This window comes from Dipodomys merriami, unplaced genomic scaffold, assembly GCF_024711535.1.
Source record: "Dipodomys merriami isolate MVZ:Mamm:240054 unplaced genomic scaffold, mDipMer1.0.p SCAF_8, whole genome shotgun sequence".
Taxonomy (NCBI): domain Eukaryota; kingdom Metazoa; phylum Chordata; class Mammalia; order Rodentia; family Heteromyidae; genus Dipodomys; species Dipodomys merriami.
This window is the reverse complement of record NW_027206401.1, coordinates 53,124,750-53,147,615: the sequence shown is the minus strand read 5'-3', so window position 1 is coordinate 53,147,615 and position 22,866 is coordinate 53,124,750. Positions and strand designations below refer to the sequence as shown.

Below are 22,866 nucleotides of genomic sequence, written 5' to 3'. Positions count from 1 at the left end.
CAATGCATTTACCGCGTCTAAAATGTGGCATTAAAACACTTTGCCAAGCCGGGCACTGGTGGCTCACGCCTGTCATCCCAGCGAATTAGGAGGCCGAGATCTGAGGATTGCAGTTCAAAGCCAGCACAGGCAGAAAAGTCCATGAGACTCTTATCTCCAATTAACTACCACAAAGCCAGAAGTGCAGCTGTGGCTCAAGTGGTACAGTGCTACTCTTGAGTGAAGAAGCCAAGGGCCTAGCAACAAAGCCAAAGTTCAAACCCCAGTACTGACATACACACAAAAACGGGCTTTGTCTGCCTTTCTGAGCCTGATTTCATTGTGCTTCTTGTTTCTCTTGAAGCATTTTGAGGGTGTGCTATTTACTCAGGGGACAGTGGCCGCCATGCTATCAGCTGGTTGGGTATACTCTGGGAAATGGAGACCACACCAGAAATAAGAGGCCTGGGCTCGCTGGGAGCTGGGGGCAGTGGCATGGCCTGTTTGCACGTTTCTTGGTGTCTCACAGTGTTTGTGTGCATTCCTTTCACATGAATGCCTACTTCAGGGTTCCTATGAATTGTTTCTGATCCAACTTGTAAGGGCACTGCTTAGTTTCCACAAAATGACAAAATAAAACATGCTGATCATGTTCCTTTCTAGTTCTGCATCGTCTTCTGCCTATGTCACCAGCTTGCTTCCTTGACTGGGACACATATGAGACTAAGAAAGATACTGGAATATTTTACAATCCTGTAGCTGCCGATAAAATCCACTTGTATGATCAAAGCAAAACCCAAGCCAGTTCTTTAAAAATGACCTATTCGGTGAGCAGAATAGAGCCTACCTTGTAACATTCATAAACCCATTTACAGTATTAAAAACATTCCATTTGGAGTGACTAATTTAAAACCAAAGCATGGTGGTGCATGCCTGTAATTCCAGCACTGGGGAGACTAAAGCAGGAAGAGTTTGTGGCCAGCCTGGGCTACATAGTGAGTTCCAGTCTAGACCATGCAGTGTAGTGAAACCCTGGGAACAGGGCAGGTAGATCTATTTCCATTGCTGTGGATTGTACTGGGTTAACTAATTACTTACTAAGTTTGGGCATTTAGTTCCTTGAAGCTAAGCCCTCTAAGAATTAAACTTAAGAATTAAAGCCTTCTAAGAATTAAATTAAAGCCAGAGCCTTTCCCGTGATGCAGTTTTATTGATTATGACAAGGGGTACTGTTGTTGTTACTGGCAGCAACGGGGATTGAACTCAGGGCTTCATGCTTGCTCAGCAGGTACTCTACTCCGTGAGCCACAGCCCCACAATGCCTTTTCCCATGTTTTCAAGGCAGGGTTCACTTTAGACCCAGGCCGGCTGCGATGCGTGTCTCATCTCTACATCACTGGACATAACAGGTGCACAGGGCACCAACCTTCCCCCCAACACACAGGCCACCTGCAGCCATATGATTGGCAGGTGCCACCCTGCACAGGCCTGGAGATAGACCGAGTTTCTCCAACTTCCTTTTTGCCTGGGCTGGCCTTGAACCCCAGTCCCTTGATCTCTGTCTACAAGGAGCCAGGCTTGCAAGCTGGAGCCACTGCTTTGGCTCATATCCTTAAATTTATTTATTTATTTATTTATTTATTTATTTATTTATTTATTTATTTATTTATTTATTGTCGGTCATGGGACTCAAACTCTGGGCCTGGGCGCTGTCCCTCAGCTCTTCAGCTCAAGGCTAGCACTCTACCACTTGAGCCACAGTGCCACTTCCAGCTTTTTCTACTTATGTGGTGCTGAGGAATCAAACCCAGGGCCTCATGCATGCAAGGCAAGCACTCTACCACTGAGCCAACTTCCCAATCCAGTTTTCCTTACTTTTTAAATTAAATTTTAATTTAAAATTTTTCATGAAAAATTGTGGATTATACTTACAGATCCCTTTGAGCCAGGCAATCCCATATCTCCCTAAATTTGTAAAACAAGATTACATTAGAGCAATATATTCATATTCGATAGCTTCCCACCCAAAACATTTAAAAAAGAAAAAGCTACTGAACTATTGGAACACAAGCACCATAAACTCTAGCTCAACAGCTGGATTCTAGTTCCGATTCTGCTACTTGACGCTGTGGCCAGTGTGAATGGGGCTGGCCCGGCCTCCAGCGACACAGGCAGGGCTGGGTCAGACCTGCCCACAGATCTGTCTAGGACTCGAAACATTCAGGTGAAAGATGGTAAGTAACATCCTGTCTCAACATGTAACAGGCATCTGAACCTATTATGAAAACTTAGCTTTCAACACTAATAATTTTAAATTCATTCCCCCAAAGCCTAAACAAAATGTACATGCTCTTAAGCTTTGAAAAAAAAATCAAAATCTTCCCATCATTCATTCTAAATGAATTTAGCTCAAGTGCTGATATATCAGGTAATCTCTAATATAAAACACAATGATTTCAAACATTTTCTGAGCTCAAACAATGAATAATAATCTTCGTTAATTTTCTTCATTCTTAAAGTAATCATCTGCCCAGTTCAGATGTTCTATCTACTTGTATTCTAAATCTTGAATGCCTGAATTACACATTACCAGAATTTTGTACAGCACTAAGATTCCCAAAGCGATTTCATGAACAGCTGCTCACCCTGAGCCCCCAGGAGCAAGATCTGGGTTTCCAAGTGAGGCCATGCTAGGTTGTATGTGAACCCTTGCATGTGCCCGCAGACCCAGACACGCGGTGGACAAGAATATGCGTTCCCCCTCCATAGCTGGAACTCTTGACAGTGTCGTCCTGTGCAGATGGAGGGGACCTCTTGGGTGGGTTTGAGGCAAACCAAAGCCTTAGAGCTGACTCACTGCCCCTGGAGCTCTGCCTGGCTTTTCCTGCAGAGGCTGACAGCACAGTCGCCAAGGTGCCCAGGTCGAGGCCAGAGGTGTCTCCGTCACCCAAGTGTCAAGAGAGCTAGGGATGGGGGACCCTCCAGCCAAGGCCTGGGGATAGGACTCCTCTCCACTTTCCTGTATCTTGCCTGTCATCTTGGGAGTCTTCAAGGGTGGACTTTAAAGAAGGTGATGAAGTGAGTATGACCGTATGATAAAATATGCACGCACATGTTCATATGTGAGTGTGTTTCTAACAGAATTCAAAATTGATAAGCAGTTATAAGAAAGAAAAAACAAACAAATAAACTCACCAGGTCGCCTCTTTGTCCCGCTTCCCCCTCCTCACCAGAGGCTCCCTGAAAAATCACGGCAAAAGGTCACACTTTTCCGTCTTTGTCCCCCGGGTCAACTTTACCCAGTCACTAGCCCCAAAGGTGTATAGAAAGAAAATGCCCTTGGTGACGTCTCAGTGCTGGAGGCCAGGCCAAACCAAGGGCAGAGGCCAGAAGGGGCCACAGGTGAGGCTGACAGCTCTTACCAAAGTGGTGCTGAACCCAGGTGTTTACAGTAATGAGCGCAGCCCGCAATCTTGTAACCTGGCAAGCCTGAAAGAGGCCTCTGACCGCAGGAAAGGGAGCCCAGAAATAAAAAAAAAAAAAAAGAGCAGTATGCTGCCATGGCTTCTGTGGAAGGCAAGTGTGAGTTTCACTCACAGCAATAACAAAATGAGCACCAGGGAGAGCAGATCGTGGGGGAGGGGGGGCGCAGGGGAGGGGCAGGAGAGAAGGGAGGGAGGATGCAGCCGTGGTATCCAGTGTATGTATGACAAAATGGAGCTGATAAGTTGAGGGGGGGTGGGGCTGGGGGACAGGGGGCGAGAACAAGAGGAGAGGTGACATTGATCCAAATGCACTGCACTCACAAGCTGGGGTTTTGAATGGCAACAACCTCTTTGTACAGCTACTTAAAAGATAATAGAGAAGGAAAGAGAGAGAAAGAGGGAGGGAGGCTGGGAGGGAGAGAGGGATGGCAGCTGGGGAGGAGGGAGGGAAAGAGGGGAAGAGGGAAGGAAGGGGGGAGGCAGAAGGGAAGGAGGGGAGGAGAGGTGGGAAGGAAGGAAGGAAGGAAGGAAGGAAGGAAGGAAGGAAGGAAGGAAGGAAGGAAGGAAGGAAGGAAGGAAGGACATCATTTCACACCCCTAAGCTGGCGGGTAGCTGCTGTTCGGCTCCCGTCACGCTCTGCGCTCACCTGTTCTCCCTTTGGGCCGGGCTCGCCGGTCACACCCTGTTGTGGACAGAACAGAAACAACACGGCTTTGGTATTCTGAGGTGCTTGCTGTCTACCCAGCCCCCCTCACTGGGCTGGCAGGCATGGCATGAGAAACGCCCCTCCCCATGTCTCACAAGAACGGGGTCCCTGACGCCACAGGGGCCCCTGGCACAATTTAGAACTAAGTACTCTGCAGCTGCAATTCTTACGTAGACTTCTGTTCTTCTGCTAAGTCAACAGATGTTACTTCTTTTTTGTGTGCCAGTTCTGGGGCTCAAACTCAGGGCCTGGGTGCTGTCCCTGGCATTTCCTGCTCAAGGCTGGTACTCTACACTGGGCCACAGCTCTACTTCTAGCTTTTTGGTGGTTAGAGATGAGGGTCTTGAATGTGTCTGCCCAGGCTGGCTTCAGACTGAGATCCTCAGATCTGAGCCTGGGGAGTAATGGGGATCATAGGGGTGAGCCACCGGCTTCTTGACCAAGCCTCGGAGCTTGCACAAACCTTTCAGGGTGGACTTCTCTCTGACACACCCTAGAAAGCATCTTCACTGGGCCCAGAGCAAGCTGGGTCTGGACAGGCACCAACCCTCTCGTCAATAAGGCCTATAGGTGCTGGTAGCTTACCCGGTCACCTTTCATTCCCGGGAGGCCTGGGGGCCCAGGCAAACCGGGGAGGCCCGGGCGGCCCTGGGGGCCCTGGAAAACAAACAGAGCCCCAAGTCAGAGTCTCCACAACACAGAGAGACCACAGCCAAACATGTGTACTGCATGTCACACGACTCACCTCCACATGCACACTGCACATCCATGGTTAGCATTGCACAACTTTGGGGGTACACCACATATCACGTGGCTGTCACATGTGCACCATGTATCACACGACTTTCACACGTGCACCGCACAGCTGAACTTCACACATGTACCATGAGTCACATGGTTAACACATCCTCCATGGTACCCAAGATACAGTTTTGAAATTCCACATTTACATTTTCACACATGGATCAAGCGACCAAAATAAAAGGCCACTGACTAAACAGCCTTTTGTTAATTAGTTTTCTCTCGTGCTTTTCTTTGTTTATTTATTTAGTGCTAGTATTGGGGCTTGAACTCTGGGCCTGGGTGCTGTCCCTGAGCTTTTTTACTCAAGGCTGGCACTCTACCACTTGAGCCACAGCGCTGCTTCTAGCTCTTTGGTAGTAATTGGAGATAAGAATCTCACAGATTTCTCTGCCCAAGCTGGCTTTGCATCTCGGTCCTCATATCTCAGCCTCCTGAATAGCAGGGATTATAGGTATCAAGCACTGGTACCTGGTTCATACTTGTTCTTAAAAAGGTACTCTTAAAAAACTGTTAAAAAATGTCTTCCTGAAAGCAGATTGGAGCCTTACTTACCAGTTTGCCAGGCAGGCCTGGGGACCCCGCCGGTCCTGTCTCTCCTCTGCTGCCCTGTGAAGCCACACACATTACTGTCTATTAGCTAGCTGCCCAAATCAAATGCTTAAGCACTATGTGAATAAATAACATTCAACCTGTATTTTTATTTACTTAGATATAAAAGTCATCAAGATATTCTCCCTTCAACTGAGGGCAGAGGCGTCTGACACGGCAGGGAGTCACTTCCTGACCCTTCTGGTGTCTTATGTACAGAATGCAGCTCCACGCTGGACTCTGCATTCCTGCAGTGTCGAGACAGGATTCAGATTGTGTGCGGGGTCTGGAGCACAGACTCAACTTTCAGCCCTGCAGAACATGCTAAAGCAATGCCTGGCAAATGACCTTCTACCCCAGAAGAGCAAGAAAGAAGCACAGACAGAGATGTTTGCCTGAGAGCCACTTCTGCAACTCCAAAAAGACACAGATCTTAGAAACTGATGAAGAAATTAGACTTCCTTTCACTCATTCTCACTCTAAATAGGTCTTAAAGAATTAAGTTGGAATGAGACATGCAACTCATTATGAAGACACATCAAGAGCAACATTTATTTTACTTTTTTACTTGAGATCTGAGTTTGAAAGTGTTTGACATCCTAAACTGGTTTTAAAAAAAATTTTGAGTGTGGGGGGGAGGGGGGTATAATTGGGTGGGGGGAGGGGGAGGCTGGGAAGGGAGGTGAAGGGTAAACAAAGGAGGAGGCTGCAATGCTTGGTAAGAAATGTATGCATTATCCTGCCCATGTAATTGTAGCCCCTCTGTACAGTATGTTCTCAAATAAAATAAAATTAAATTAAAAAAAATTTTTTGAGAAAGACACATGCATTCATCAGCTTTGGCTTTTGAGAATTGCATAGAGTCTTATGCAGTCTGATAAATACTCATTTTATTTCCAACATGTTCAGCTCAACTGAACACTGAGATTATTAGCTAATAGTCACATTTCCTGGGAATATCTCAATGGCAGCGGCCACAGCAAACTTGTTAAGTGACTGATCAACTTGCACAGTCCAGCAGCTGTGATGCTAAACTTACCCTCAACTGGGACAGAAAGATAATTCTTCACAGTGATTGATATCTGCAAATCCCTTTCTGATTGACAGCAATAGAATCAAAAGGAGCCAGAGTAAAGACAAACATCTGCTATCAAACCCATAAGATCAGCCGGGTGCCTCAAGCCTGTAATCCTAGCTACTCAGGAGGCTGAGATCTGAGGATAGGAGTTCAAAGCCAACTTGAGCAGGGAAAAGAATCCATGAGACTCTTATCTCCAATTAACCAGTAAAAAGTTTGTGATTCCAGTGGTAGAGTTCCAACCCTGAGCATAAAAGCCAAGTGAGAATGTAAGGCTGGATCAAGCCCTAGTACTGGCACAAACAAACTGTAATCACATGAAAGTACTTTTTTCAACCGGAAATAAGAGCAGAAAGTCATTGTGCCTCTTAAACACCTTGATTCTGTCTCCTTTCACTGTAAAGAGGAATTCTATATACCTAAATAGCAGTCCTGCATGGTGTTGATCAGCACCAACACCAGCAGGTCTTCACCATCCATGATGGATGGGTGGCATGCACAGGCTTGGGGAGGACCACAGGGGAGGATGGGCAGTGAGCAGAGTTTGGGGAACGAAATACTCACAGGAAGCCCCCGGGGTCCTCTGGGCCCCTCCTCTCCTGCAGGCCCCTGCTGGCCCTGGTCCAAGAACAAGAACAGAGGGAGCGTCAGTCAGCCAGCGTCACTTGGTGACATCCCCTGATGAGAAGGGATGAGGGCAGCTTACCGGTTTTCCAGAATTCCCCAACAGGCCGGCCTTCCCTGGAGCTCCGGGGCTTCCCTGCGGGTGAAGCGAGCACTCAGAGCAGCCCTAGCCACCCGGCCTGGCCCACACCACTGATGCCTGGTATATTTGAGTAGCCTTAATCATCTACCCCATGGCAAGCTGGGAGAATGTAACTCTCTTCCTTCTGTTTTGTGTGTGAGTGTGTGCTTTCTTTCTTTTCATTTTTTTTATTTGTCTTTCTCTTTTTTTTTTTTTTGGTAGAATTTTTTAATGAATGCCTCCACATCCTGTAGGTATTGTCTAAGAAGTATATTAAAGGTGTTAGGTTAAAATTTCTTTATTTAAAAGGATCCCTAGCTGGGCAGAGGTGGCTCATACCTGTAATCCTAGCTTCTCAGGAGGCTGAGATCTGAGGATCACAGTTCAAAGCCAGCCCAGGCAAGAAAGTCCAATTATCCACCAAATTAACCACCAAAATGCCGAAAGTAGAGCTGTGGCTCAAGGGTAGAATGATAGACTTGAGCAACAAAAGCTCAGAGATAGCACCGAGGTCCTAAGTTGAAACACACACACACACACACACACACACACACACACACACACACACACACACACACACACACTCACGCATGCACACACACAGGAATCCCTTTTAACTTGAAGATTTTTCTTTCTTCACAGTATTGGTTATATGGATGTTTACCATTTCCAGCATACTTCCTTGGAGCCCTTTTACTCTTATTGATACTGTTAATTTTTTAAAAAATGGAGTGGACACGAGGAAACAAAGGGATTGCTATGGAGAACACCTCACCACCCTGCTTCAGAAACAGCGTGCTCTGGGAGAAGCCGATGCCGTCCACCTCACAGGCCTTAGTGGGGCCCAGCGTGCTCAGGCGTGTACCCGTGGGCCAGTCCACACACACCACTAGTGCTAGCTTTGCACAAGTATATGTTACCTATTCTATTCTAAAGCAAAGTTGCTTTTTCTTTCATTTTTTTCATCTGTTGTTTTTACTAGCTTACCTTTTGATGTATGTAAAATAAAGTAGTGGCTGATATAGACAAAATGCCATCTCTTCAGCTAAAGCTAAATTATCTGAATAACGTCATAAGACTCAATGGCATCATATCTCCCTCACTTTAAATAGTAAGAAATAGTAAGACTATGTTTTATTCTGGCAACAGATAACATTCTCACATAGGAACTCTAATTTTCAAGTAGGAAAGGATTAGCATTTGAAGTTGTTTACTTTCGGTATTTCTCCTGGGGGTTAAATATAAAGTAAAAGGTAGAATGGAGATATTAAAAAGCATCAACTGTGTTCTCAAAGGAAACATATTAGTTAAATTTACCTTTTCACCAGCAACACCCTTTGCACCAGGAATTCCAGGTACACCCTGAAAAAAGTGCACACAGAATCTGCTCTCAGTCACCTCCCCGAGATGCGCAGCCCACTGCCTCCAGAGCTCAGACAGCAGCGGCACGCTCAAATGCTCACGTCAGGGAGCAGCCCTCATTCCTCAGCTCAGTCGGGTGTCCTGTGCCCACCGCACACAGGGCATTGCGCATCTGTTATCTGGCTTGGTCAGATAACAAACCCTGAAGAGAATCCTACGTGTGAGCTAAAGTCACCTGTGAAAGATGCGCTTCCATGCTATGGTCTATCACCACTCGGGTCAGCAGTGGCCTTCTCAGGCAGAAGAACATTATACAGACAGCACATGGCTTGGAAACAGAGTACAAAAGGAGGAGCGATGAATGTGGTGGGCTTTGAAGTGGAAGAGAGAATGGCAGAAGGATGCCAGGCTCCGGATCTGGCATAGCACTCCACACTGCCTCTGATGCCATAAGAAGTACAGGTGCCAGCCAGGCGCCAGTGGCTCATGCCTGTAATCCTGTCTCCTAGAGGCTGAGATCTGAAGATCTTAGTTGGAAGCCAGCACATGCAGACAAAGCCTCAAGACTCTTATCTTCCACTAACTAGCAAAAAGCCAGCACGGGAGGCTCAACTGGTAGAGTGCCAACCATGAGCAAAAAGTGGACCAAGAGTGTGAGACCCTGAGTTCAGGTCCCAGTGCCCCAACCCCCAAAAGTAAGTGCATGTGTCAAGCAAGGGCCAGTCCTTGTTATTACCAAACTTGTTAATTGGACACTTTTGCCTCCAAAGAGTCAAGAATACATGCCGTGAAACCCATTTGAGGTTTTAGTCACATGCATGCTAAAAACATCACTTTGAGTGTGCTATACTTCAGAGAACCCATATTCTCTCATGAAAGGCCAAACAGTATTAGGAGACCCCAAATACAAATAATGCTTTTGTTTAGAATGGTTAGAGAAATTGAAAACTCTTTGGAGAAATAATAATACAAAAGTATACACTAAACTAAAAGTAAAGCATCACGCTGTCTCAAAAGTCACCACACACGGTCACGTGTCTCCCTCTGAATTCAGCGTGACACTGCGGTGAGCAGATACACAGGCAGGCACTCACCGGTAGTCCCTGGAGACCCACGTCCCCCGGAGGCCCAGGCTTCCCGGGCTCACCCTAGGAGACAGCATCATAGCCTCAGCTCATGTACGCTTCTGAGAAACAGTCTTCATCACAGCAGTGAACCTACATAAACCTCTGCCTTCCTTTTAGGAGTACAACACTTCTAAGTAAAAAGATTTTTCCAACAGCTGACCTTATATGTGCTTGTAAAGTGTTACTTAATTTAAGGGGTGCGTGGGCTAGGACACAGGGCATCAATTTAGCCAAACACACCATCTCCCTCCGCCCACTTTAGTCAATGGGCCACTTCACTGAGTTCCTAAAAGCAACCAGATGAAAAATCCATGTCTGACACTTGATTTGAAAATTAAAGGGCTTAGACAAACCTTCTGGAATGCTGTAATGGAAATGCTGTGTTCAGCTGGCCGGGACACAGATAGACCCATTCCTCCCCATAGTCACACGGATACCCAAAGAGACACAGTCACCCGAAGTCACACAGCTACTCGAAGTGACTCGGACACCCAAAGTCAGACAGACACCCAAAGTGATATGGACACCCACCTTTGTTCCTGGCATTCCAGGGATCCCATCTCGGCCATCCACACCCGGCAAGCCCTAAAGACACACGAAGAGGTACACGGTCTTAGAAATACAAGCCTTACTCTTCTTCCCTACTGCATAGGCTAAAGGTTTATTCTGAGCCAATCACCCGGTCAGGACCTACCGCATCCCCTTTGGGTCCCGGGAGTCCGTGCAGTCCCCGAGGGCCTTGTCCTCCCTGTGAGCAGAGGAGAGAACAGACAAGACTGTGCAGTGCAGGCCATGTCCTGGGAGGAGAATGCCAGCACCCTGCTTGGGTCAACTGAGCTCACCCTGTCTCCCTTGGGTCCGGCTTCACCCAGAGGTCCTCGCTGTCCTTGGTCTCCCTGTGTGAAAACATGGGCAAACGTTATTTACTCTTGTCTTTTCAAAATTAGAAAACATCACTCATGTTATTGCTCTGTTGTTGACTTCAATCTACTGTAGATGCCTAAGTTCAAGAACACTGTTTATAATAAAGCCTTGAAAACTGACATTGCCAGCCAAGGGCCAGTGGCTCACGCCTGTAATCCTAGCTCCTCAGGAGGCTGACATCTGGGATCACAGTTGTTCTAGACAAGAAAGACCATGAATCACTTACCTCCAATTAACCACCAAAAAGCTGGAAGTGGAGCTGTGGCTCCAGAGGTAGAGCGCCAGCCTTCAGTGAAAACACTCAGGGACAGCGCCAGGCCCTGAGTTCAAGCCCAGGACCAAAACACAAAAGAGTTGGTATTGCCATCAGGACTGTGTTTTCATTTGAAATGCACAATGGATGAAGGAAGTTCCACACTACAGCCAGCAATTAGTACCCTGCATATAAGCAATCAGTACGCATCTGCATACAAGCTAATCCTGTGCACTGTGACTGTGACCTAGGTTCTAATTTGTCACCAGTTATTTAATTCCCATCAGTAATAATGATTTCTGTCCCAGCTACCCGGTTCCTGTTACATCTGATTCAAGCAGCCTCACAGAGGAGTACCTGTGACACAGCTTTTCTGAATGGCCTGACCACCCCTATCCTTGGCTGATTCAGATCAAAGTGCTCAGCTTGGCATTGCACATTCTTCTCTAGAACATGGTTCTCCCTGTCTCCTCAGTCTCAGCTCTAGGAAGTCCCTGGCTCTAGGAAGCAGTGGCATGTGTATGATACTTTATGAAGCGTGTTCAGTCCATCCCCTCCTGCCTTCCAACCCAGAATGGCTCTCCAAACCAACCTTCTCTTAAGTCCTCTTGCATGGACAGGTGGTTCATATGCTCTAGCCCTTGATTGATTGATTTTGTGTGTGTGTGTGTGTGTGTGTGCGCGCGTGCGCGCGCGCGCACGCACGCTGATTCTGACCTCTGGGCTTCATGCTATTGCTTTATATTTCCCACTCATAGTTAGCACTCTAATACTTGAGCCATGCCTCCCGTTCCAGTTTTTTGTGGGTTAGTTGGAGCTACGAGTTGAGTGTTCATCTGCTGCAGCTGGCTCTGAATTATCATCTTCAGCTCTCAAGCTCCTGAGTGGCCAGGATTATAGGCATGAGCCACCAGTGTCCAGATCTAAGTACTAGATTTTTGTAGTTTATCATTTACACTGGGCTACAGGACCTTGATAGTGAGAAATTCTGTTTATATCTTTCCTACTGTTTTCTGTGTGATTACTAATGGATCAGGGTCTTATCTATTTACTTCTGAAAGAGGTTTGAGGCATCCATACATATGATCATCAAAGTATGGGAGAATTAGCTCAAAAACCCTAATAGCAGAAAGTTAGAACAACCCAGACTATGAATCAGGCTGCCTGATGTCCGAGCAAAAAGGACAGCATAGGAAACAGAAATATTTCAGTGAAATACCTAAATACCTAAGATGAAGATTTAAATGATGCTTACTCTATAAAAATATCAAATTGACACTGGCACCAGTAGCTCACTCCAGTAATCCCAGTTACTTTGGAGGTTGAGAGCTGAAGACTGCAGTCCCAAGCCAGCCTGGGCAGGAAAATCCATGAGGCTCTTATCTCTAACTAACCACTGAAAAGTTGCAAGTGGAGCCATGGCTCAAGAGGTAAAGCACCAGCAAACACAGCTCAGGGATAGTGCCCCGAGTTCGCCCCAAGACAGGCACACACACTTACAAAATCACATTGGAGGACTATATCTCTGTGCTCAAAGGAAGATCATAAGTTTTAAATAAATACAATAACTTTTGACTGTGTTCCCATTCTTAGTTATTCACATGTACATGCTATTTGTGCATACACACAAATATATGTATTACAATCATCTACTATTGCTGTAAGCATGTGAATACAGACCCCCACTTACCGGTGCCCCAGGGATACCCTGTGGCCCAGGCTCCCCATCCAAGCCCCGAGCACCCTGCAGAAAACAAGACAAAGAAGTCAAACTGACATTGGTCACGTTTGTTTAATGAGATATGTCACATATGCTAAATAACAGAACCATTTTCTTAAAGAAATGAGACAGCCAGATAACAAGAGAGTGTGTGTTTTAATACAGAGTGCATCAGTGAGCCCCTTGACTATCTAATCAGGTGTGAAACCTAGTTGACACCTGCTCATCTCACCCACAGTACCTCAATGACTTCTCTCACACCATGCTGGGTATTTTAAGTTAACACTGCATCTCAACCACAAGATCTAAGTAAGCTGGTGCTTACTGGGGCCTGACAGTCACCTTCTGGGTCTTCAGATGGCTGTGGGGCTTCACCAGTGGTGAAGCCTCATCCTACCCCACGGGTGCCCAGACAGTGCCGTGGGAGGGAATCCCAGGACTCGGGGCCTATCCAGATCTCCGTGAAAAGTTAACCCGTGTAATCCAGAAAAGCAAACTCTTAGGAGCCCCCTCTCCTCCTCCTGGCTCAGGCTACGTGTGTGCATGTGCAGTGATGACAAGACTTCTCCTGAGCTTCAATCAGCTGCTGACATGAAAATGGCCTCTGTCGGTCTATCTTATTTTCACTATAACAATCAAATGTGATTTCAAAGCAAAACACTGTGTTGAGTATTTTCTCAAAATGTTCTTTGACAAAATGTAACCTCATCTTGAAAGTGAATAAAATATCAGCAAAGTGAGTGAATCACATATGACAATGGGAGAGAGCGAGGCTGGGAACTGTGAAGCAGTCGGCGCATTCGATCACCATCCCGTGGGAGACCTGGGAGAACGCCGTCTGTCACAAGAATTAAAACACAGAAAGCTCTGGATAGCAAGTTCAGACAGAACTACAGGCGAATCATGAGAGGAGCAAAAGGACCACAGAGCCTTGGAAGTGTTCAGCCCTGAGCATTAGAGCTGAGCAGGCATTCCAGTCACCAGAGGAGAGGGTTGTAAGATCCAACAAAGAACTTGCATTCGTCATTCGCCTTGAATTAGAGGAGTGAGCCCAACTTGTGCATGATGGAAATGGCTTTAATGGTCTCAGACAGCCACCTCTGCCCGCCTGCCATCTCAGCACACAGTGAAGGAGTGAATGAACAAAAGGCGGGCGGACAAGGGGGCGGTCGAGCGGGAGGGAGGGAGGGAGGGAAGGAAGGAAAGGAGGGAGGGAGGGACAGAGGGAGGGAGAAAAACAGAAAAAAGAGAGAAAGAGAAAGGAAGGAAGGAAGGAAGGAAGAGAGGGAGGGAGGAAGGAAGGGAGGGAGGGAAGGAAGGGAAGGAAGGGAAGGAAGGAAGAAAGGAAGGAAGGAAGGAAGGAAGGAAGGAAGGAAGGAAGGAAGGAAGGAAGGAAGGAAGAGAGGGAGGGAGGAAGGAAGGGAGGGAGGGAAGGAAGGGAAGGAAGGGAAGGAAGGAAGGAAGGAAGGAAGGAAGGAAGGAAGGAAGGAAGGAAAGAAGGTTGGTTATTTCAAGTGGCCTAATCTTAATCTTAAAATTCTTAATACCTCGTGCTATGACAGCATTATCATCACCATCTTACCTTTTCTCCTTTGTCACCAACAATGCCAGTGATGCCTCTCAAGCCTTGCATTCCCTGAAATGTAAATGAAGAGTCTGTTATTTCATTTAGTGTCCACTTCTGAAAGTTTACATTCTATCACAGAAGCTAATCTGGGCATTCGTTTTGATTTTTAATCACCAAGAGTAAGACTATGACTGGGCCTGGTGGCTCATGTCTGCCCTCCCAGCTACTCAGCAGGCAGCGCTGGAAGCCTGCCTGCCTCGGGAGCTTGCTCCAGGCAAAAAGCACAACTGTTTGAAAAGCAAACTGAAGCTAGAATGGCTGGGGTGTGAGTTAGGAGCTAGTGTTTTAGCATGGGATCCTGAGTTCCAACCACAAATACCAGCAAAAAATAAAAATTAGAAAATGATAACACTAAGAAATAGTCATTCTTTAGCCAATTTTTTCTGGTTAGTAAAGAAAAAAATCCAAGAATTCTAGTGGTGAATTATACTTTTATAAAATTTGGTAGGCTTACCCAAACCTTATGCCAATTGACTTGGCACAATTACCAATGTCAGAGCCTATAAAATTAAAAAAAAGATGGTTCAGAGCTAGACACTGGTGGTTCATATCTGTGATCCTAGCAACTCAGGAGGCTGAGACCTGGAGGACTGTGGTTTGAAGCCAACCAGGGTTGAAAAGTCTGTGAGACTCCATTCACAGACTAGCCAGCAAAAAGCTGGGCTGGAGGTATGGCTCAAGTGGGAGAGCACCAGCCACGCAAGCAAACTTCACACCCTGAGTTCACACTGCAATCCCCTTAAAAAATCATGCATCTTTTACATTAGCCACCCCTCTCTCCCATGTGTGAAATAAGCATCCAACTCTTAGCAAAGTGCCAATCTGCACACCTCTCTGAACCCTGTTAAAAGCTTGTCCACTGAGGATGTGCAGTGTAAGCAGCACCACACTGCAGCCTAAGAGACCCACTCTTCATGGGAAGACATGGCTCGTTGGGACCAGAGCTCACGCTGTAATCCTAGCTACTCAAGACGCTGAGATCTAAGGACTGCAGTTTGAAGCCAGCCTGGGCAGAGGTTCATGAGACTTATCTCTAATTAACCAGCAAAAAGCTGGATGTAGAGGCCTGGTTCAAAGTGGTAGAGCACCAGCCCTGAGCAAAAAGCTAGGCAAGAGAGAAAAGCTCTGAGTTCAAGCCTCAGGACTGACACACACAAACACAAGAAGACATGGTTAGGATCAAGTGATACTGTGGTAGGTGTAATGTTCACACACTGGACCAAGTTGCATTAACCCAGTGCTCATACGCCCACGCCAGGCACGGTGCACTCCGCTTCCATCATCCCATGTAACAGCACTATGGTATTGAATAAATACACCCTCCTGTGCTCACCATTTGCTTTCTACTCGCCTGGCTCTATATCAGCTATATGGAGAAGGTTTTTCTTTTGCTAAAAAGATGCTTTTATGTATAATGGGGACCTTTTTCTTATTTCAAAAAAACCAATTATCTCCCAAAGACATGTTGGTGAGAAAACAGAGAATATCACATTCAGACTATTATTTCAAATGCTATCTTGAAGTTACTCGGCGTCGTTTCTGGCACATTTGTATATTGTGGAATAGTAGTTTTAAAAGCACATTACTGGAGGGCCTTGAGCGCCAACTTCTCCCAGTTCTCCCTGGTCGCCTTCTTCACCCTGAAAAACACCACCAGTGAGTACAGAAAGAGGCCTGGTCTCTCTACTAACCATGTACATCCACTTGACATCCCAGGATTATTCTACTACATTCTCTTACATCAGTTTTGTGGGTAATCCATATTCATCACAGAATCTCAGATACCCTGAGAATACTAACAATTAAAAGCCACTCAAATCCCACCATTCTCCCATAGGTGAAAAGCACAAAACTGCTCAATAATCGTAACTTTAAAACAATAGACATGGAAGGAGCAATTCATGATCATTTTTAGCAACAGCTGTTTGAATGAATAAATGCTGGTCTATAATGTTGCCAGCCCTGTATCTTATTTATCAAAGTTTCAGTGTCTATTTCTCCATCCATAAGCAAGTTTAAAATGTTCCTAATCGATTTACAGAATAAATTCAGGGCAAAATTAGAGACTGAATGCAACCTTCCCACCTCCAGGCTTTGCTCCATCATCGGCCTCCAGCTTGGGGTCAGTCCACCTGTGAGCTGCCCCGCTCATTCCTCAATGACCTGCTCCGGCCATCCTCTTCCCTCCCTTCTCAAAGATACCATTTAAAGCTTGAAATGGCACAAACTGTGAGACAATCTGAAGGAATGTCAGATTGTTACATTAGATGAAAAAAAATATGGCCATTTCACAACACTTTCAAAATCAGTTCCCCACTGAAGACAATCCCGGTTTTGGACGACAGATGACTGCTTGTACTGTCAGGGAATGCGCAGGTTCAGGGCAGGACGGAGCGTGCTTGGTGCCCAAAAGAAGCAAAACAGATGCCGAGGCCAGGAAAGGACCGAAGACCACTGTGAGCTGGGCTGGCTCTGCAGAGCTCCTCACCAGCACATGTAACTTAGGTTCATTCCATGCTTATCTTTATATATAATATATAATATATATTTATATATGTCATATTTAATGTGCCCAGTCCCCTGGGGTTGGACATGCATTCTTCACACCTGTGTTCCCAGCACTTCGCATAAACCATGGCACACATAAACCTAGTAAAATATTTGTCGTATCTTCAAAATTACAAATTTTAAGATTCAATTGGGGAATAGGTGGAGACATTTCCAAAGTACACAGTATTTTTCCTGTCTTACTCCAATTTAACATCAGAAACCCAGTGTTGCCTTCTAGATAAGTAAAACGCTTCAATTATTCACAGACTAAGTAACAAAAGACTTAAAAAAATAATGTCCAAACTGTAATACTGTACAGAAAATTGGACTATTTATCCTGATTATGTTATTCAACAGATTAATTTTAAGCAAGGAGTTAAAAGGATACTAATGATTGATGACATTCATGAACTGCCTAACCAACTCTTCACTTCTCAAGAAAAAGACCTCACAGCAAGCATTTCTTGAAAGAGAAGAATAAAATATAAAAGATCATACTTCATTACTCCCTATAATAATTCCTTATAGTTATAATTCCAGTGACTACCACTTCCCAATCACAATTTAACAGTTACTTTCCTTACCTTGTGTCCTTGTCTTCCCGGTTCTCCAATTTCCCCTTTGGCCCCTTTATGACCCTGAAAATGCAAAAATCAATAGGTAAAATCATATGAGGCTTGGCACCCAAAGTAGTCAGAAGGTTCATAGCCTGTCATCCTACCTACTCAGGAGGCTCAGATCTGAGGATCTTGGTTTAGAGCCAGCCCGGGCACTCAAATCCAAGACTCTTATCCACAATTAACCAGCAAAAAAATCCAGAAGTGCAGCCCGGATGCCCCACAATAGATGAGTGGATCCCCCCAAAAATGTGGTGCCTATACACAATGGAATTTTACAGGACCACTATATAAAGAATAACATTACATCATTTGCAGGGAAATGGATGAACCTGGAAAAAAATCATGTTACTGAGGTAAGCCAAGCTCAGAGACACAAATGACTGTTTTCTCTCATGTGGAGGCTAGATCTAAAATACACCCAGACGTGTAAATTATTCAGGACTCTAGCCATTGACACAAAGTGAGACCAAAGGAGGATGCTCTTAGGGGAGGAACACAAAGGCGCAATGCCTGTGACCATCTGGTCATATATAATAATATGTATTGAAATGAACTCCAGGAAATGGAAACAAGAAGAATTTTTTTCTTTCTTGTTTTTCTTTTCTTTTGGTCGTTTGTTCATTTCTCTGTCTTTGGGAGGGTAAGGAGGGCACAGAAATGGAGGATAAAGGGTAAACAGATGTACCTGAAGCACTCACTAGACACTATGTGGAAAAATGACTATACAACTTGTGGGTGGGGTGGGAGGGAAAAACGGGGAGAGAGTGAGGGAAAGGGTGGCATTGTCCAAAAAGAAATGTAGTACTTGCTTGACTTATGAAACTGTAACCCCTCTAATCATCCCATAATAGAGATTATTAAATATTTAAAAAAGAAAAAAATAAGCCAGCTGGACACTGGTGGCTCATGCCTGTAGTCCTAGTTCCTCAGGAGGCAAAGATTTAAGGGCAGCGGTTTAAAGGTCGTGAGACTCTTAACTCCAATAAACTACTCAGAAAAAGCTGGAAGTGGAGCTGTGGCTCAAGTCATAGAGCGCTTGCCTTGAGTAAAAGAAGCTCAGGGATAGTGCCCAGGCCTTGAGTTCAAGCCCCAAGACCAGAAACAAACAAACAAACAAAAAAAGGCCAGAAATAGAGCCATGGCTCAAATGACAGACTGTCAGCGTGTGCACGTGCGCATGCGCAAACAGTATGCCACTCTGCTGCCTTAAATGTCCTTATGAGCATCATGTGTATTACACAGATGTTGTATATAATAGATACCAGCTTTAGTTATTTGAAAACCCTGTTCTAGACTGCTCTCACTCCATCAACCACTTCAGCAGCATGATCTGTAGGTCTGCCTCCTCCTCCTGAGATCCCTCTTTCCCCATCTAGCTCCCTCCAAAGCTGGCTAAGAGCACAGAATCTTCTGCACCCAGAGCTTTCTGGAAGCCACAGTCCCGATCTCACTGGCTCCTACTCTCTGGAGCTGCTCTGAACCCTCCTCCTTATCCTGCTCCTTTCTGAAGGTGAAGGAAAAGCTGGGGTCTAAGTGGGACTCTCAGATGCACAGCTTTAGGCCTCTTTTTGTGCCCAATGTTGAACTTAGGGGTTCATCTTTCCTATCAAAGTAGTTGTTTGGCCTAAGCACCACTATTTTAAGGGTGGGTTCCATCAGAGATAACAGAATGAAAAACATTGATCTCCAAGGTTTAGCATTTATTCTTTTGACTTTATGAAATATTTTGAAGTAATTACGATGGCAGAGTGAGAGAAAAATATAGGAAAGTCAAATCTTTCTGCTTATATTATATAGTTTTTCTACTTTTTAAATCTTAATGAGTCTCAAATAGATGATATACAAATTGTTCCCTACTCCCATGGCTCTTCCTCCCTATGAGGTCCACTTCTGACCCTTGATTTTGTATTGAGTCTCAATCGTTGTGTGTGTTTGCTTGCACACTCATGTACATACATGTGCACAAATACCAACACTGGGATTAAACTCAAGGTTGGGCACCGTGTCTCAGATTTTTCGCTCAAGACTGGTACTCTACCGCTTGAACTACAGCCCTACTTCTAGATTTTTTTTACGGTTAATTGTAGGTAAGAGTCTCAGACTTTCCTGCCAGGACTGGCTCTGAACTATGATCCTCACATCGCAGCCTCCTGAGTAGCTAGGATTACAGACCTGAACCACCAGTACCAGCAAATCCAGTCTATTTTTGGCATCTCTTCCCTGATCTAAAGACACAACTATAATTAAGCACCTGGGTCTCTAGAGCACCTGTCAGGAAGAGCAGCCTGCATTTCCATGTTGAATCCCCACTACAGACTAAGTAAACTCGGACTTTACCCTGGTGGGGGTCTGTACAACAAGTAGGCCAGTGTTTGAAGTAAAGGCTCTGTTTCCACACTTTGGAAAATAAAATAATGAGAATGTTCTCTTACCCTCATGCCTGGTAGGCCTGGATATCCGGAGCGAGCTGGTGGGCAGGAATTGGGACACTGCCGCAGAGAGAGAGAAAGAGAAGGGGGAGGGGATAATCTAGATTCATACTTAACAACAAGGTGGATTTTTCTAAAAGATTCAACATATTGAACCACAAGTACTATTGACATTGAATAACTGAAAATGTCCTTTTCCTTTATAAAATTTTACTTTTATGCTCAAATATTATAGTTACAGGAAAAATGTTGACAACACAGCAAACACATTCCATGTCAACCATCTATATTTAATAACTATTAACATTTTGCCACATTGTTCTTAAATCCAATGATTAAGGATATGAAATGTTAGCTGGATTCAGGTATCTCTCTCCTGTAATCACAGTTACTCAGGAGGCTGAGATCTGAGACATCGAGGTTCAAAGCCAGCCCAGGCAGGAAAGTCCATGATACTCTTATTTCCAATTAACCATCAAAATCCCAGAAGCAAAGCTGTGGCTCCGGTGGTTGAGGACCAGCCTTTAACACAAAAAGCTATGGGACAGCACTAAGGCCCTAAGGCCCCAAGGCCCTGCGTTCAAACCCCAGTACTAACACACACACACACACACACACACACACACACATGAGTGTGCCACAGCCATAATACCATGGGCCTAGTCCATCTCCCTCCACTCCCCTTACCAAATGGCCAAAATGGCACATATTACGGCAGCCATCATCATTGCACAAGTGGTCTGTATATAAATCAATGCCTAAAACTGGGTGCTTTAATGATAATCACATCTTAGGCATGAAGTCTACAGAAGAACAAAACACTGCAATAATGAAAATCTGCTATAGCCTGACTGGGAATAAGCCACAGTATCCTCTTGTTTACTGTTCTGACATTTCAGGAAAAGTAAAATGCAGAAGCACAAAACATTTCAATGACAGTTCATCTGACAACTAATGGCCTCTGAATTAACACTATATTTTCTTTAAAGAAAAATATCTTACCAGTGGATCTCCATCATGAAATCCAATTGTTCCCTAAAGCAAATAAAATAGGAAAGTTAGGACTATAAATAATTAACTCAATCCTATTACTATAAATCCCCTAAGTAATACTGTAATAAATATATCTGTTTCATAAAATGCAAGGGAGAACTAGCAGCATACAATATGCCTATATGCTGAGGACTGGACTCAGGATCCCTACTGCAAACTCCTAAACTACAGTAATGATTTCTTCAGGGAGATAAGATGAGAGGCAGAGCAGAAAAACAGAGAGATCGCTCAGGTCCAAATTAAAACACAGATTATCTCCATATTTTAATTCCTATATTTTAAATTTGTTAGTATGAAGTCTTAGTAAAAACTAGTTCTTTCAAAACTTCTTCTTTTATATGAGCATTTGGGAAATCTCATGGGTCAAAGACTTCAAAGGTAGTGAGTAAGACTTGCTCTGTGAAAATCACTTTTCCCTTGATTGTGTTCCCTCTGCTTTTCTGCCCCTAAGAGGAAGAACTGTGCTCTGATGGCATGAAAAACTTGGTAGCCATTTCAGAAGTGTGGAACAATGGCCCAGTGAATATGCACTTCCATTTTTGGTTCTTATAGTTCTTCAATCCCCACACTCGGAGCAAAGAGAAAATCAAGCTGCAATAACTTACGCTGGGCCCTGGAGGGCCGGGGGGCCCCGGGGGTCCTCTCTTCCCAGGGTCACCCTAAAATCATCAGAAGATTGAGATACAGTGGTTTCACAAAGATCAAACACAAAACAGTAAACCACAGAGGCATGTGAAAATGTATTACTCAAAACCCCTACAGAGCTCAGTCATGCATAAAACCTGCCACCAAGGTCCAATTTAGTTCCATAAAACCAAATAATAGAGGCCTAAGATCATCAAAGCATAAAATAAAACTATGGGAGATTCAGGGAAAAAAGTAAAACCACTTTTGTTTTCTATATGACGATTAATCTGCTCTGAAAACAAACTGGAATTCCTTTGTGTTTCCCTAGTTGACTGACAAGGAACTAGAGCAGTCCATACTGCTAATGCCATCAGATGACTGGAGCAGAGAGGAGTGCTCAGCCAGGCTGAAGCTGGGACAGGGGTGGGGCTGCAGGCCTCAGCAGGGCCTGAGTCTTGCTCTGAGTCTTGTAGCTGGTGCCCATCTAGTCCCTCACTTCATCTGTCACTGGATTCTTGCCATGGAAATAAATGCAAAGAAGGCTAAATTCAAATAAGCTGTTCAGATAACAATGGATGCCAAGCCAGTTTGGCAGACTCTCAACTGTAACCCCAGCTACTCAGGAGGCTGAGATCTGAGGATCATGATTCAAAGCCAGTCTGGCCACAGAAGCCTGTGAAAGCCCCAAAAAGGTAGGAATGGAGCTGTGGTTCAAATGGCCAAGCACCAGCCCTGAATAAAAAAGCTAAAACACAGCATCCAGGCCTTGAGTTCAGGCCTTAGTACTGGTACAAAAAAAGAAGTGGGTTTACTCTAAACATTTAATGTTCATGCTCATTAGTAATATTACTCTTGTCTACATGTTTTCTTTCTTGATGTTATGCCAATAAAAAGCAAGAAAAATCTTATAAGTACTTTAAATATACAATCATTTCATATTTTTTGCTCCTGTAAGTGAATTTGCAAATAAAAAGCTCATGTAGAAAAACAAGAAAGGTGCTGGGTTCAGTGGGTGGTTCAAGTGGTAGAGCACCTACCTAACAAGTACAATGCCCTGAGTTCAATCCCAATGTGGTCAAAACAACAACAAAAATAGGGTATATAATATGGCACTCTTTCCCTAAATGAATTTTCAATGATCTATCTTCTCATAACATCAGTACTTCAACTTTTAGGATGTGTGTGCAG

General features: G+C 44.8%; 1 protein-coding gene across 2 annotated transcripts in view; it reads right to left on the bottom strand.

Moving 5' to 3' along the window:
- Positions 1 to 22,866, bottom strand: part of Col9a1 (collagen type IX alpha 1 chain) — a 52,080-nt gene that overhangs the window by 7,563 nt on the left and 21,651 nt on the right. For both annotated transcript variants that reach the window (XM_070010116.1, XM_070010118.1), the window contains 19 exons: positions 21,657 to 21,710; positions 21,001 to 21,033; positions 20,002 to 20,058; positions 17,534 to 17,587; positions 15,986 to 16,039; positions 14,355 to 14,408; positions 12,743 to 12,796; positions 10,718 to 10,771; positions 10,570 to 10,623; positions 10,407 to 10,460; positions 9,843 to 9,896; positions 8,704 to 8,748; positions 7,348 to 7,401; positions 7,206 to 7,259; positions 5,528 to 5,581; positions 4,757 to 4,828; positions 4,112 to 4,147; positions 3,175 to 3,219; positions 1,912 to 1,944 (listed from right to left, as the gene is read on the bottom strand). In XM_070010116.1, the coding sequence (XP_069866217.1) occupies positions 1,912 to 1,944; positions 3,175 to 3,219; positions 4,112 to 4,147; positions 4,757 to 4,828; positions 5,528 to 5,581; positions 7,206 to 7,259; positions 7,348 to 7,401; positions 8,704 to 8,748; positions 9,843 to 9,896; positions 10,407 to 10,460; positions 10,570 to 10,623; positions 10,718 to 10,771; positions 12,743 to 12,796; positions 14,355 to 14,408; positions 15,986 to 16,039; positions 17,534 to 17,587; positions 20,002 to 20,058; positions 21,001 to 21,033; positions 21,657 to 21,710 (969 nt within the window). The remainder of the gene's footprint in view (positions 1 to 1,911; positions 1,945 to 3,174; positions 3,220 to 4,111; positions 4,148 to 4,756; positions 4,829 to 5,527; positions 5,582 to 7,205; positions 7,260 to 7,347; positions 7,402 to 8,703; positions 8,749 to 9,842; positions 9,897 to 10,406; positions 10,461 to 10,569; positions 10,624 to 10,717; positions 10,772 to 12,742; positions 12,797 to 14,354; positions 14,409 to 15,985; positions 16,040 to 17,533; positions 17,588 to 20,001; positions 20,059 to 21,000; positions 21,034 to 21,656; positions 21,711 to 22,866) is intronic.